The sequence below is a fragment of the Channa argus genome, chromosome 15 (genome assembly GCF_033026475.1).
Source record: "Channa argus isolate prfri chromosome 15, Channa argus male v1.0, whole genome shotgun sequence".
NCBI classification, from domain to species: domain Eukaryota; kingdom Metazoa; phylum Chordata; class Actinopteri; order Anabantiformes; family Channidae; genus Channa; species Channa argus.
The window spans coordinates 12,852,356-12,867,719 of NC_090211.1; the positions used below are offsets into that span (position 1 = coordinate 12,852,356).

At 39.7% G+C, this 15,364-nt stretch overlaps 1 protein-coding gene across 4 annotated transcripts in view; it reads right to left on the reverse strand.

Moving 5' to 3' along the window:
• Window positions 1–15,364, reverse strand: part of cyth1a (cytohesin 1a) — a 37,278-nt gene that overhangs the window by 10,634 nt on the left and 11,280 nt on the right. For 2 of the 4 annotated variants that reach the window (XM_067478015.1, XM_067478013.1), the window contains exons 2-3: window positions 2,645–2,727; window positions 667–731 (exon numbers count right to left, since the gene is read on the reverse strand). In XM_067478015.1, the coding sequence (XP_067334116.1) occupies window positions 667–731; window positions 2,645–2,727 (148 nt within the window). Of the gene's footprint in view, window positions 1–666; window positions 732–2,644; window positions 2,728–8,354; window positions 8,379–13,264; window positions 13,326–13,427; window positions 13,523–15,364 lie in introns of those variants that run through there. The other 2 variants (XM_067478014.1, XM_067478016.1) reach the window with 2 other exon arrangements.

A 15,364-nucleotide genomic window follows, 5' to 3' on the forward strand; every position in this document is an offset into this window, starting at 1 on the left:
AGGCCTTGTGTTATTCAGGGGACAAAGTGTGCTCCTATACTTTAACATCACTATGTCTAGAGCTTCAACCGTAGCTGGTGAGAGGTCACCGCTCTTTCCTTCTGATTCACTCTCACTAGCATTCCTTCCCTTTTGTCTGCCAACAGCAAACAATCAGCAACAGATACTCCACAAAGGTGACAACACACACACACAACAGACACAGACACACACACACACAGATTATCATATATTACGTTTAATAAATGAATCACAGGAAACTTTGATCAAAAAGAAGGTACCATAACCCTTAATGGGTTTTAGATTCATGTGAGAGTGCTTTAGCAATATTCTGTAGCTGATGGGATCCCTATCCACTTGAGTAGAGCAAAGCCGAGCTCTGCCTCTCCTGAGACGATCCATTGTATTCTTCTGTCCATACACCCACTGCATTATTCAATGAGACCTCCCATCATGGGTGTGTGCCCGATGAAACATTTAAACTGCCTTAAAAGCCTAGTCAATTTGGGGAGGGTATTTGGGTTACAGGGTGGCCCAACCTGGCTATCAAGCATGAATAATTAATGGCTTCATTTGCTAAGTTAATAGAAACCAAACAACAAGGCAATTTAGGCAAAGCTGAGAAATATATGTATGGGGGAGGTGGTCAGGTCCAGGTTTTCTTACCTCTCCTCAGTGGAACCCAGGTTCTCAATTTCACTTGTCACTTCTGCTATCTCATCCTTCAGCCGCTGCAGAAAAAAAAAGAAATATTAAAATTATGTGAGACTTTACACAAAAGAATAAAGTCATCATTTGTCCACCAGGAGGCATGGAAGGTTGTCACCAATACAACTGATATGCAAAGAATTTGTTTTAAAAGAAAGAAAGAGTGCTCTATTAATCAGTGGTAACAGAGAAGCTAAGCTATCAACTCTATTTGTATTAAGACATTTGGCCATATAAAGCACTGCATCACAACCATCAGAGTTGGTCAATTTTCAGGCTGCTGATAAGGTATAACGTCACACACTGCTGAACATCAAGCACGCCACAATTTGCTTTAACTATAAACTGTATCAGAGTCTATCTAACATCAGAAAATGTGTGTTTGCATGAGTATACTCACTCAAACAATCCTCTTATTCTGAATTTGATTAGGCAGGGAACAATAGGGCATAACCTCAATAAAAATGGAGCAAAATGCGTAAAAGTGGATTATATTTTGTGTGGTGCTTTAATGATTAATGGTCCTAAAGGCAGATTTAGTCGATCAAGTCAGGTCTGCTGAAGCCAGACTGGCGCAGTAATGCCATAACAGAGGGCAGATGATAGAGAGCTTGATCAGCTTGATAAAAATGTGTAGAATAATAGACTGTATTGTGAGAGGTCCTGTAAACACTCGGAGCTCACTATTGATCCTAACAGACGTCATGTAAAGGTTGCAATCATCAAAGCTATAATAAGTGTTACTGTACAATTTATCATGAATAACCAACTCACTATAGGCCAAAGTGCAGTCACATTCCTTAGATGCTTGCCTCTGCAAACAAAGGCTGTGCTCATACAAAAAAGCGAGTGGGTGGGTTAGGGGGCTTTGACATGCAAGCCCAGCAGAAGTGGGTGTCAGATAGGAGGAGAGGGGTCAGTGTGCAGACCACAGAGGAGGAGAGGATAGGAGAACAAAGGTGTTCAGAAAGTGGGGGGGAAGGGTAGCAATGGTGGTCCAGGCTCATAAAAGTGAGAGTGCTGGATCACGCCTCCAGTCTGTCAGGGCCAGTGAAAGATGAGTTACCCAGTGGACCTACTTTCTACTAGAACATGACAGCCTGTTAGCCCTGTGTGTCATCTACTTAAGGTTTTGCTTTGAGCTGGTTACTGAGTGAAGGCACTGACCTGAGCAGCAAGCTGAAATAATCAGCTAAGCTTCAGGCTTAAGGCAACAGCCAAAACAAGATAATCATGACCAATGGCCAGGAATCAAATAAACTTTTTGTGGGAAATTCATCATAGCCGTTTTGATTCCTGGCTCTCTTTGGAAACCAGAGAGCACATGAGGGATATTATACTTAGCACATTTCTCATAAAACCATAATCCTACTTTATCTGAATTTAAAATCATTTGCTAGTCCTATTTTTATGTATATTCAACAAAAAAAGTAAATAAAAATATCCAAAAGGAATAACTTGTATACGGAACAGAGGCTTCTGGGGAGAGGGTAAATCTACAAAACAGAAATGGCTAAACAATAAACAGTAACTGGAAGTGAATACAAGGTAGGAAATGCTTCACATTCCACTCAGGGTGAAATGTTCAAAGGACTCCTTGGACGAGAGGAATGTGTCTAAAGTCAGTGATGGAGTGATATGAGTGTATAGACTGTATGAATAAAAATTCGGACCCTCTCACCCTTTGAGCCAATGCCAATTTTATTGGGTGAATCACTTAATAATCTTATTATGGTCCTGCTGTAAAATAAAGTGTTTTTGTGTCAAGCCACTTTTCCAAACTGTTAAATAAAGGATTTTTAAATAAAGAAAATTTTACTTAAACTTAGAGCCTCGTTTCAGGTAATACACATTAAATGCGTTTCTCTAGTCACGGTTTGTTATTTAAGATGTGTGCACATACATATGTACAACAACCCTTATATCCAAGTATTACCTGAATGTCCTCCAGCAGCTCCTGCTTGCGCCGGCGGATATTCTCCAGCTCCTGCTGCTCCTCTGGGGTGAGATCGTCCGGCACTGTGGGTGGGTGGGGATAACAGAGAAGTCTTAGGACAGTTATGCCCAAATGTAAGGCACATTTATCCTTTTCTGTGTATATCTCTCCCTTGTGTTATATCTCTAAGGAGGTATTGGATGCCTATGGATAGGGATGTGGAGTATGCCACTCATAACATATAATGACAGCTCTATAAGATGTTTTCAAGAAACAATGACTTGTCACATGGTGTGTTACAGCAACGGCGGTGACTCAAACAACCTTTTACAGTACACAAAAACCCCTATACTGCCAGAAAACCAAGACGGATCAGACAGGTTTACCTTGAATAGGTCTTAAATTTTGTGAGACTAAAGCTTAATTTATACTTATGCGTCAAATCTACACAGAGCCTATGGCATAGGCTATGCAAGTGTGCTACGGTCTTGTAAGAAATTATACCTGGGCGTTGGCGTCATGCTACAATTACATCGCCATACCCGTAGTTGGCGCTAAGGTTTCTCTGCCACTGTGAGAAAAGTTTTTTTTTTTTTTTTGGCTGTTCTACAAACAATTGTGGGTGAAAATGAGTGGATAATGTTGAGTTGGATTTAACAGTAGTTGAAAAACGTTACAGTTTAAAGAGCACTGCTAGTCCTCCTGTCACTCACACTACAGGCCATTATAATTAGCTTTGTCTATGCCAAGGACCGACAAATGAGCACTGTGTATTGATTGATGGACAATGACTCTGACAAGAGGACTAACATCAGCATTCTATCATAACATCTGTCTAAGCACTCAGTTTAATTTACTTTAGTGCATCACTGTAAGCAGTTTACTTCACTTTACTTCTTTTTTTTATTCCAGAATTACTTTCAAAATGGAGATGACTCTTACATCATAAAGGCTAATGTCTTAAAACTACATAACTCTAAAATAAGCCAATAACAAACTGGTTCCATGTCATCTGTTTACTGGAAGCTAATATTAAAAGCAAGTTCCTTAATATGCATTTTATAAAAACATCTGTGATGCGTGGAGGAACCAGTCTTTATGCTTAAGACTTGTTTTAACTTGCTGAAGATATGCAGGAAATAAAGTATGATACCATGTGTAAAAAAAAAAGATGCACTTTGTGACTACAGACAGTTAAAAACTATTCTAGTCTACAGTGCATCTGGGCCAAGAGTCATATGTAACTGTAACAAGTCCAACAAGTCCACTCAGTGACTGTTTTGATGATTCCACAAACGACAAAGCACAAAACCCTTCCTGTGACCTCTCCCACTTCCTTATTAACTCAGTTCTAGTGGTAAAAGGTTAAATGGATCAAGGCTAAAAATGATTAGAAAGTGATGGAAGCTGAAGACAGGAATCTTTATTCACAACTCTCTTTGAGATGAAAAATGACAATGAAGAATTTGGTCTTGGATTGCAGAATTAAGGTTATAAAATGCTAAACAAAAAGTCACGACCAGCTATGACATTCACTGGAATGTCTGCTAATATTTGACACAAGGGTAACAGAAAATGTAAGGTCCAAAACAAGAGATTTATAACAGCTGTTAAGGAACAAACAGCTCCAAAACAAAGACATGTTGTCTTCCCCTTTAATTTCCAGACAGATGGGGGAAGCAGAGCAGTCCACTCAAAGTTGACCTTTCACACACCATACCTCAAAGCCTACAGTACCCTTGGTGATCCAGCCAAAACATCCCAAATGTTCTTGGTAGCCATGGAAACTATGGTGAGGTTAGATATAAGGTGGTGTGGAGCAAAGACAGACATCATAATAAAGAACTGCATAATATTTATTTTCACTTGGTAACACTGTTCTCATGAGAAACTCTCATATCAGAAACATGTGAATGAAAAAATAAATAAATACAGAGAACACAGAGGCACAACTGCATTCACACATCCATGTCTGAGATTGTGTGGGCCATCTTGAAAACCCTGAAGGCTGATCGTCCAGACAAGTTAATGTTGCACTGAACAAATCCAGACCTGGGCTGGACTTGTTTTTAACAGTAAAAACACAATCAAGGGATAGGATGAGCACGAAGGAGGAAAGCCGTTCTTCCCCGTGAAAACGTGGACAGGATGGGTGGCTGGCCCGAGCTGAAGGGAACCGCGAGATACAGCGCAAGACAGAGCGGAACAAATACTACACAACCACAGCATTAATTGGCTTAGAAGAGGATCACAAAGTGGACTGTTTAAGGAGAAGCGCTACAGAAAGGACTAATTTGTCATAGAAGAGACAGAGGAAACTGAGCAAAGACTCATTTGAAAGTCAATTTATTTGTTTCCTTCAAGTGAATAAACACTTATTTTGTCACCAGGGATGACGCATAATGATACACATCCTGCAATTAAAGGATACATTTTTTTCTTAACTAGCAGTGCTCACTGCGTCCCCAAACATCATCTACAAACACCTGCATTATCACCAATCCATGGAGCCAATCAGGTGCACCAGCCACGGCTTTGCTGGCAATACCCAAAAACTTAAAAAGCCCACATCAGGCAAGGGAAAGGCCCCACACACGCTTGTGCCAGAGGTGAGCATTGAGTGGGTGTCATTTTACAAAAAACAAAAGATGAAGGGGGGGGGGGGGGGGGGCTTTCACTTAATCCACTGAATGCTGGGAGGTGCTTGTTTACTTCCATCTGGGAATGCTGTTTGGCTGTTATTTAGCAAACCTCTGCACTTGCAGGGATAATTAACAGAAGGCTGTCTTTAGGGGGAAAAAATGGTAGCAGGCAAAACAAAGAGGGCAAGTGAGGTAAAGAGAGAGCAGTGAGAGAATACCTATTATTATAATAACATTTACTACCTTATTAGGATCTTGTTAAATGTTTGAACAGTACATTTTGTATGAAAAAATGTGGTACTTACTGGCTCACCTACCATGTCTATGTTTGACTTCAGGAATCTGTATGAAACAGAGGGCCACTTCAGCATTTTGACTGTCTTAAGTCTTCATACAGCCATTCCCACAGACTGAAACAGAAAGATGGGCTGTCCACAAATTTGCTGCTTTAGGGACTCAACGCAATGAGTGCACTCACTGCACTCAGAGATGCGCGATACGTGTGAACCACGCAACGCCCAGGGCGGATGCACCATGTATTACGTTGCACCATGTATTACATATTCAGAACAAATATACTACATCACGGAGTCAAATTAGTTTCAAGTAGACATAATATTGTAACAATGTCCAAACCAGGAATAAAGGAAGGAAGAACACTTACATCATTATAAAATGATGATTAAAGTTTAGAAGTTTAAGGTCATTGTAAGTATAATCTCAGTGCTCCTAAAATGACACTACACTTGATCCCCAAAATCTTATTTAATATTGTTATTTTTAAAGGGTTCTATCTTTTACTGCTGAGACTCGAGAGTTTCTAGATGGGCAAAGCCGTTTTTGCGAAGGGCTGGGTCAGAAGAGATCGCTGGGGAGTTGACATCAAGGGAGACACCAATTATAGCTTCTTCTCCCACAGCAGTAGAGCCCACTAATACACATCCTGATTGCCATCGTGACAGAAGAGGCAGATGTGTCATTTCCACCCAGATCACTGAAGAACTCTCCTTGGAAAATAAGTAAATTAGAATTCTGAGTGCTCATACATCTCTCAGCCCCCCCTCCCGCCTAATGTGACCCATTTTTGGAAACCTTTCTTGGCACAAAATGATCTAAAAATTATTCAACCAAATAAGCTCCTCACCTAGCCTGCTCTTAGTAACGAAGCTGCTGAACAGGGCCCAAGAAACACACATCAGTTCATTTAAATACTAATCACAGATTTGACACGTGAAATAATTCTTTCTAGATGTACTGCAAATTCTGATATGTTACAGAAAAAAAAAAACAACAAAATGTATTATTATATTATTTTTTAAACTAAATGTGAAATCTGTGAGCATTAATAAATATATTTACACCAAATTGCGGCTTGTGATATGCTGACTGAGGGAATATGCTAAGAGTATGCAGCAATATCTGCAGCCGCATGTTTCTTTGCCTGTACATGATTACATTTAAATGCACTGCACTCAGTGATCCGAGCGTATGAATGACAATGATGGCAGCAATCACTCCCTGCATGAGGTCCCTTCTCTGTTTTTTCGCTATATCCCACATATATTTGCTGAAGAAACAGCGTCCATTTAGTCCTCACACATTCTGCTATTCACTTGATTACCCCTCCTTACCCTCTTGTTCTGCCATTATCTCCTTTCATCTACTCCTCATGTTTTTTTTTTTTGGACTCACCTTCTTTTTCACCAATTTTATCTCCAAAATGCAACCAGTAACATAAGTTTTCTGCAGCTGTCCTCCACCTGCTCCCCTCTCCTTCTTAAGGCAGCTGTTGCTGCTATATGGTTTTTTTCCTTATAGTAACACACAGAGATAGCTCTTTTTGAACTCCCAAATGTCCCTGCAGCATGCAATCAATCAAGCAATAACCTTAAGCAGAAGGAGCACCAGCAGTCTACTTCATGATGAGGTTAAATGCATTCAGCACAGTTCACATGCACACAAACAATTGAATATATGAGCGGCGATGGGCAAAACCACACACATACACACAGAAGTACACTAATGTCTAATATGTATCTTGAAGTAGAAAAGATGATTCCAAAAGATATTGTTAATTGGATCTCTGAGCTGAGATTGAAACCCACTATAATGTCAAATCCCAAGACAGCATGTAACAAAGCAAAGCAGAGGCTGTGAAATGCCAGTCTGTTAGTGGGTACTGGCCTAAAAAAACTTGGGTCACCCCTGACAACTCCATCATAGCTGGCACACACACCAAACAGAACCCAAAATAGACAGAAAAAGACCACCAGCTTTGGATCAAAAGCACATCAAACGACTAAACCTGCCCTGGCCCAAGAGTAAGAGGAGGGAAAGGGACAGACAGAGGAAGATAAGAGGAGAAGGAGCCCTGTGTTTGGCCGGGGAGGTGTGGGACAGCGAATGGCAGGAGAACACAGAAACAGTGGGAAGAGTGGTGGGATGATCACAGTTCCTCCTTTGTGTCTGCAAGCTGCCTTTTAGGACATTCCTCAACAAGGCCCAAGCACAGGGATGGCCAGCAAAGCATCAATTTAAGTCTAGGCTCTGTATTTACTTCTTGAATATATTAACTTTCTGAAACCACCTTGTGTGCGAATGAGTTGAATGATGAAGTGATCACAAAGCCTTTTTCTCCAGATGAATTTGTGCAATTTTGTTGTCCACATATATAATTCCAGAAAGCCTTCTACAATATCCCTAATTCGTTTTGACAACCCTTGCTTACACTAACAGCACCATGCTGCCCAGCCACTGGCCTGCTGCAGCAATCATCTCAAGTGTCAGTCATTGGCAATCCATTCACTGGTAAAACCCAGGTCAAGCTAGAGACTGACATGACAGCCCAGCAAATACAGTATTAGTTTATATCATTCTCTACCCTAGCTGCTTTTGATCTTTTTAGCACACAATATACACAGCTTCACTAATATTAAAAAAAAATCTGGAGAACATGGAGTCAATAGGAACTGCTCAGTTCATTCAAACACTATAAGCTACATAAACAGGCTTGTGAAATTCATCACAAAGGATTCACAAAAAAAGCATCATCAAATTAAACAGCTAACCTGAAAAAGAAATCCTCCACAGTGTCACTTTTCTGTGTTTCCAGAGAGCTCCTTTTCTTTCATGAATTAAAAAAAAACAAAAAAAAACAAAACAAAAAAAAACAATAAAACAATGAAACCCTGCAGTCGCCACTTCTGTCAGCTCCTGTTGCTTAATGCTGGTAGTATCCACATGTCAAGCAGCACAGCAAAGGAGCCTTCTCATCTAGTCAGGCAAAGAGATAGTACTGGGTTTTCTGTACAGCACAGACATCAGTTAAGAGCACACTGATACAGCCCATTTGTGGAAGAAGACTTACTCACTACCTCACTCCCTCCTCTTCGTCTCGCTCTCACTCATTCTCACTATTACTATGGAGGCTCCACCCAGTGGCCATTCTCTTCTCTGCCTACTTCTCACACACAAACACACACTATACAAACCTATGTGGGAGTCATTTTGGGATAAATCTGACTTAATCACAGATTTTTATCACTGTTCGCTCAAAAGTATGGATTATAATTATTAACAAAAAATGAGTCCTCAAAACCCTGGACAGTGTTTTAGAGGGAAAGATGCTATAAGTGTTTTCTGAAATCTAATGCAGGCCCAAATGATTGTGCAAGATTCGCAGTGTTCCTCCTTGTCATATCCCAAGCTACTTGTTATTAAAACATGAGTGTACACTTGTCTCGGTTACGTCTACAGCTCAGACTAAAAGTGATCTCTTGCCTCATGTCTGTGCACACTTTGATGAGTCAGCTAGGAGCCCTCTGCTGTGCTGGCTGCACTCTTCAGCTCCACAGTGAGATTCCTCTGACTGGTGTCAGTATGGGATCCACATGTTAGTGCGGTTTTAGCTAGTCCTCATATAGAGTTGCTGGTGTTTATTCTGTAATTGCAATATTCATGTGAAAGTACACCAGTCTACATACAATCTTAAAATAGAACGACAGCAGTAAAGAGACTAACAGATTTAATACTTATTGAGGGAGAAATCCATTACAAAAGGCCGATGTGATCAAAAGATTAAAATGCAGATGTAAGGTGTGTTTTGTGAAAAGATGAAAGTGAAAAAAAAAAACCCATTCATTTGCGGTTTGTATTGCTGGCATGCTTTAAAAAAAAAATCCCTTCATTTCATGATCAGACATGTCTCCGTGGTGCTTAAAAATTTTCAGGGAAATTACAGAGTGACAATGAAAAAAATTGATATGACAGGAAGTAAACATGTGGAGACCCAACTCATTTCACCACTGGGTGCAAACTATTTGTGACCATAACATATTTTCTGAATGAGGGGTTAGTCCCACCTCCCCTCTCAAAATGGTAGAACATTGCAGAATCACTGCAGAAGCAGTAAATGTGTCTCACCCCATTTCATTAAGACACAAATGGAAATTATGGTCAGAGTGAGATCTATGGCTAAACAGAGACTTAAAATAGAGCTAGCACATTGGCACATAGGGGGTGACAATATAAAGTCCTCCATATAAACGATATAGGGTGACTCCCCCAGAAAGATGAAATAGTCTCAACTTTGGCTTCAACAGAAAGCAAATTCATGCAGCAATGCACCACATTGGCCAATAAAAGTCACGCAAGTCCACATTTCTTGCAAATTTGGTTAATAATAATAATAATAAGCATGTAAATGCATTATTCTGTTACTTGAACTGCGCCTCCCCAGTATTACTTCATTGTATCACCAGTAATAGCATGCAACATGACCAGTGCAGCCCCCTTGCACTTTTAAAAAAATGACTGTTTTCAGTCTGAACACGGCCTTAAAATTACTGGGCAGAAATGTTGGGACCAAAGGATGTGACTCAGTGGGAAATGAGCCTGGAGAATGTACTGTATAGATGGGTCTAACACTGTGCACAAAGTTTCAGCAGCATGAAGCAAACATACAGAGGACTTCACACGATAAACATCCTGCAGATGCACACACACACACGTGCATTCCACCATTATGAACACAAAAGATCAGCTTTCTCTTATAATCTTTAGCTTTTTTTATAGGCATTTCTCAACATTAATTGTTTCAATAGGCTTCTCGTTGTTTTTCCTCAAAAGCGGAAGAGCTCTTTCTACCCACAAAGCAGGCCTTTGTCCTCTAATGCTGTTGGCTTTGATTCTAATCAGGTCTGTCCTACTATCAACATCCTTTGTAGCTGGTAAAAATACACAAAAACACCCGTGTCCACACAGCATATGATGGGAAAACTAGAGGAGCAAATCATTTACTTTTTTCAGGTTTTGGTTCGACTTCTCTCTTTATGTTTATCTTTCTGCAGCAAAGCAGTGAAGAAACACAGGCACACTCACAATGTGGGATGTCACTTCCTGTCAAGTATATTGTCAAATTCTTGGCTTCCTGTTTGTGAGCTGTTTTCATATATCAGAGGAAGAGTGAAAGCTATGGCTAAACCCACCCATCCTGTGGGAAAGACAATAAAAAGACTATTTTAATGCTTTAGCCTTATCACAACATTAGCCCATTGTGCACAGAAACCAGGATTTGTGTAATATGACTCCAAAAAGCAGCTATACAACTCCGCACACATTGCTTTCCTCTTTGTTAACATTTCAATGGTGCCAGATCTTTCTCATAATGCAGTGCATTACATGCTATGTTGAAAAAAGACAACAAGTACAAATAAAAGTACCCAATTGACCAGAGATTTGATCTGCTTTTCTATGTTAGAAGCAAAGCATGCTATGTTATGGACTGATGATTACACGTTTTACTCACTTTCATGCAGCCCAAACAAATCATACATGAGTAATGTTGATCAGACATTTCAAGCACTACTGGAGCATAACCAAACTCTGAACTAAGCTGCGTTTGATAAGCAAATCGGCACACTCTTAAAAAATGCTTTCGCTATAGTTTTCCCGCCAGGTCCTATTTTAACCTTCTCAGGTCCTATAAACATGTCTATCACAGACTTTCAAATGTATGAGGATAATTATTCCAGACTTGTCTTTACCTGCATCGTACAAACCTGAAATTCACTCTAATCGGTGCTGGCAGAGAAGAGAACAAATCTGGCACAACTTTGATCAATCGATAAATAAAGGACATGCCATCTTCTTTAATGGCTTAATATTCTGGTGACTGAGAGACTGATGTAGAAAAATAAGCCTGACAAAAAGAAGTCTAGGTAGTGAGTGGCTTGCAAACTTGTGATACAGAATATCACTCTATTCACTCAGAACTACCCGATCAACAATATTTATGGGAAACAGAATCTGGCTTGTCATAGGGCTGCATGACACGTTTTCGAGAACAAATACAGTTTCTATGCAAAACAGCCACAACTGTCAACTGTGCTGACAGAGGTCCTCTGACTTTGGCTGATAACTCAAATATAATAATTTTGAAAATATTTAAAAATATTTGCGAGAAGGTCAAACAGCTTCATTTTTGGCTATGACAGGCGTTTATTATTTATTTTTATTTTATTTTAGAGCAAGTGATTTAAAACAATAAAAAACTTTGTGAAACTATCAACTAATCATTGCTTCACATTTACAGTTTCTCAATGCTACACTCACCAGCTACAGTGGTTAAAATAGTGTTGCAAACATTGGTATGCAGTACCGCCCTAGAAAATGTCAGCAATGTAGCCTACTTTAATGTTGTGAGCTACCAAACATGAGACTTTCAGCACCCTACTGCCTTTAAAAGTAAATACGTGTTGACAAATTACGTTTTAGCAGTAACTGCAGAATAAAACAGGCCTGCGTGGAAAGGAGGTCTCCAACTGATACAGGAAGAAGGTTAAAATAAGATTATGAAGAGAGAATGACGATTATCAAACCACAAGGGCATTAGTGCCAGGCAGGGCACATTTTCTGGAGGGCCCATTAGTGCTCTCAGCAGCAATCATTAGGGAACCATTAGTGACAACTACTTTAACTTTCCAGACCACCCATCTTTAAGTGTCAGAGACAAATGGACTTGAATAGAATTGACTGTACCCCTCTTTCATCGCTCTGCCTGTACAAACAATACAGCTGTGTGCCAGACAGCCTCAGACGGAGTCACTGAGGTAAAGACTGTGTGCAAGTTTTTCATCTCCAGCAGCAGAACAAAGGAGAAGCAGCATTTAACAGGATCAGTCAATCACACTTTCACTGTTAACGTAACACGATTAGTGAGGCAAGTCCAGGGGGTACTAATTAATGCTGCCAGGCTAACGAAGCCAAAGAGATTAAAGCGTCATGGTCAAAAACTCGTGCTTCGATTTCTACAGAATAACAGACTGATTATAATTAGTTAACAATCTTCTTATATGGTTAAGACCAATATAAAAATTACTGGAATGTGCTCCTGGGAATAATGTAGTGACTTTAGAAAAGACAAGGCATAAGTAATTAAAAAAAATAAACTGGGCTGTTGCCATACTGATTGATAATGAATGAGTAACTGTCTGCTTTCCACCTGTTGCTACTGGTGTTAAATAGTGTCATACTTATAAACGTATTACTAACCCGTTTTACATGTCGTTCAGAACGCCCACATTGACCTCATACAATAAAACGTCGATGTTTGTTTGAGCAGAATCTCAAATATGAAAAAGTGGCAACAACAACGTGTAATGTACATAGCAAATATAGACTAAAGTGTACTCAGTGGTAAGGTGTATTTTGGGATAAGCAGTGAAAGCTTTTGTCTTATTGGAAATAAATAACCCCAATCTTAGTTAATACAACAAATGGCGGAATAGTAAACACGGTAAATAAGGATAGAGGCAGACACCACACACACACACACACACACACACACACACAAATACACACATGGTATTCAACATTCATTTATAACATAAACACAACATCGTATTTTTCCGTTGGAAATACAATAAGTAACCATGATTCGGATTCAGTAAAGTGTGTTTTCCTTGACTCTGTCACTCACCTACACCGTCTTCCGATTTTAAAACCATGCTGACTGTCTCAGGTACGAGTCCACAAAGTTTCTGAAGATTCACAAACCTCGAAAGTTTTACCGGATATACTTGTTTTTTGATATTTGTGATATTTTGAGCTTTTTAATTCTTTTTAATGAAGAGTTATCAAACCCTCTGGCGAAAGATTTCCTTGGATAGACGAAAGGTGGCTCTGCTCAGTCGACAGCTCCAGGGAGTGGTTTGAAGAGACGGAGGACTTTAACCGACCACTCCTTCCTGCTCGAAAACTACTGCTAAGCCAACCGGAATATAAACAAGCTTCCCGTTACAATTTTCATAATAAATCGCATATGAAAACGAAGGGGACTTTTTTTTTGTTGTGTTTTGTTTTTTGCTCCCTACAGCAGCGAAGACTGGAAAGGATATGTGCTCTAATTAAACAATTTTAAATTGAGTTTTGACTTTTGTTTTTATGTGTTTTTATGTTTATATATATTAGCACTACGACATTTGAGAGAGGAAAATTTTCTAAAGTGGTAAACTATTTGCACCTCCAAAACTAATTAAAGCCCCCATCTTCAGTAAATTTAAGACAAACAAAAAAAAACATTGTAGACGTACAATTCGTTTTATTTTGAAGTGTCCAGTCTCACTTCTTCGCTGCTTTGGTTGATGAAGTTGCAACACATGGGCCAAATGTGTTTCCACCCCACTGCCTTGAGCTCCTACTCTCTTTCACACACATACCAACATACACACACACACACACACAACTGTTGGTCGGTACAGGGTCGGGTGGGGGAAGGGAAAGAGTGACTGACACACACAGGCAGAGTTCACAGGCACTGCTGCTGATGTAGCGCATTTTGCAGCGTGTGATTCCCCACATCCGGTGAAAGCATACGTGTGGTTTTTTTTTTTTTTTTACAAAATGACAACAACACCTGTCTGCGACTAAGACGATAATACAAACACTGCTAAACACCAGTTGGATATTCAAAAGAAACCCACAGTCAGATATCGGAAAAACAACCAGTTTTTTACTGGCCTTTCAAACTTTATTTTGTACTTTATTTTGAACAAAAATATATACACTAGAAATCCGCCTACATAGATAATTTGCCTATGATTGGTGATTATGGTCGTTATTACATAACTCAGTATCAAGTAAGTATCAAATCACAATTACATAGAGTATAGAGTACAAATAATAAAACTGAATGGTAAAACTGGTTCTATGAAATCCTGGTGAAACAGAGTTCTGCACACTATGCCTGGTGCAAATTTCTGGATACTAGTATCTTTCTGGATTTATTAGTATCACAGAACACACTATATATTCACATTTTATGCTTCCTGTGATCAAAGGTGCTTCGGATTGAGGCCACTTTCTTCTAACTGAGGGACAGTTTTAGCTGCATGTATTAGTGAATAACTGCAAGGGCAGACAACAGAGCTACTCAGCTTATCAGCCTCTTGTTATGAGGAAATAAATCACAGTGCTGTTTGTATAACACCTGCACAACTGTGCTGCTGTCAGATAGGAACCTGTTCCCGCCTGTTGATGAATCCAGGCGAGCCAAGAGGAATGCTGTGCTTGCAGCCAAAGAAAGAGGCCAGGTACTGGGAGCTTTTTCTCCCACCAACCTTATCTGATGTTCTGGGAGAAAGAATGTGCAAGAGGCAAACTGTGTGAATGTATTTAAAGTGCTAACTCAGAAATCAAAACTAAATACCCTAATTCACCCATTCTTTAAATTCACCCCTTGGCTTAGAGTTTAATTATCACACTCTGACCAGGCAGCACATCCACTTCATTTAAGGGGCTCAAGCTGTGGGACATGAATGCCTCATTTGTTGCAGTCCAAACTCCACAACTGACAATGGAGCCTTGTCTACACAAAGTTTCTATTCACTCTTACGAGTTAATCCCTTTCCCTGAGCATCGCTCTAAATCGGTTCCAAGGAACCCTGAAACCAGAGAGCTGTCTGACCTTTAAATCAAAAGATTATGTGTTGATATTAACACATAAAGTGTTCTGTTGTCTGCAACTTCCTGATCAACACAAAGACATGTTGACCTAATTCTCAAGCCAAAGTGATGTTAA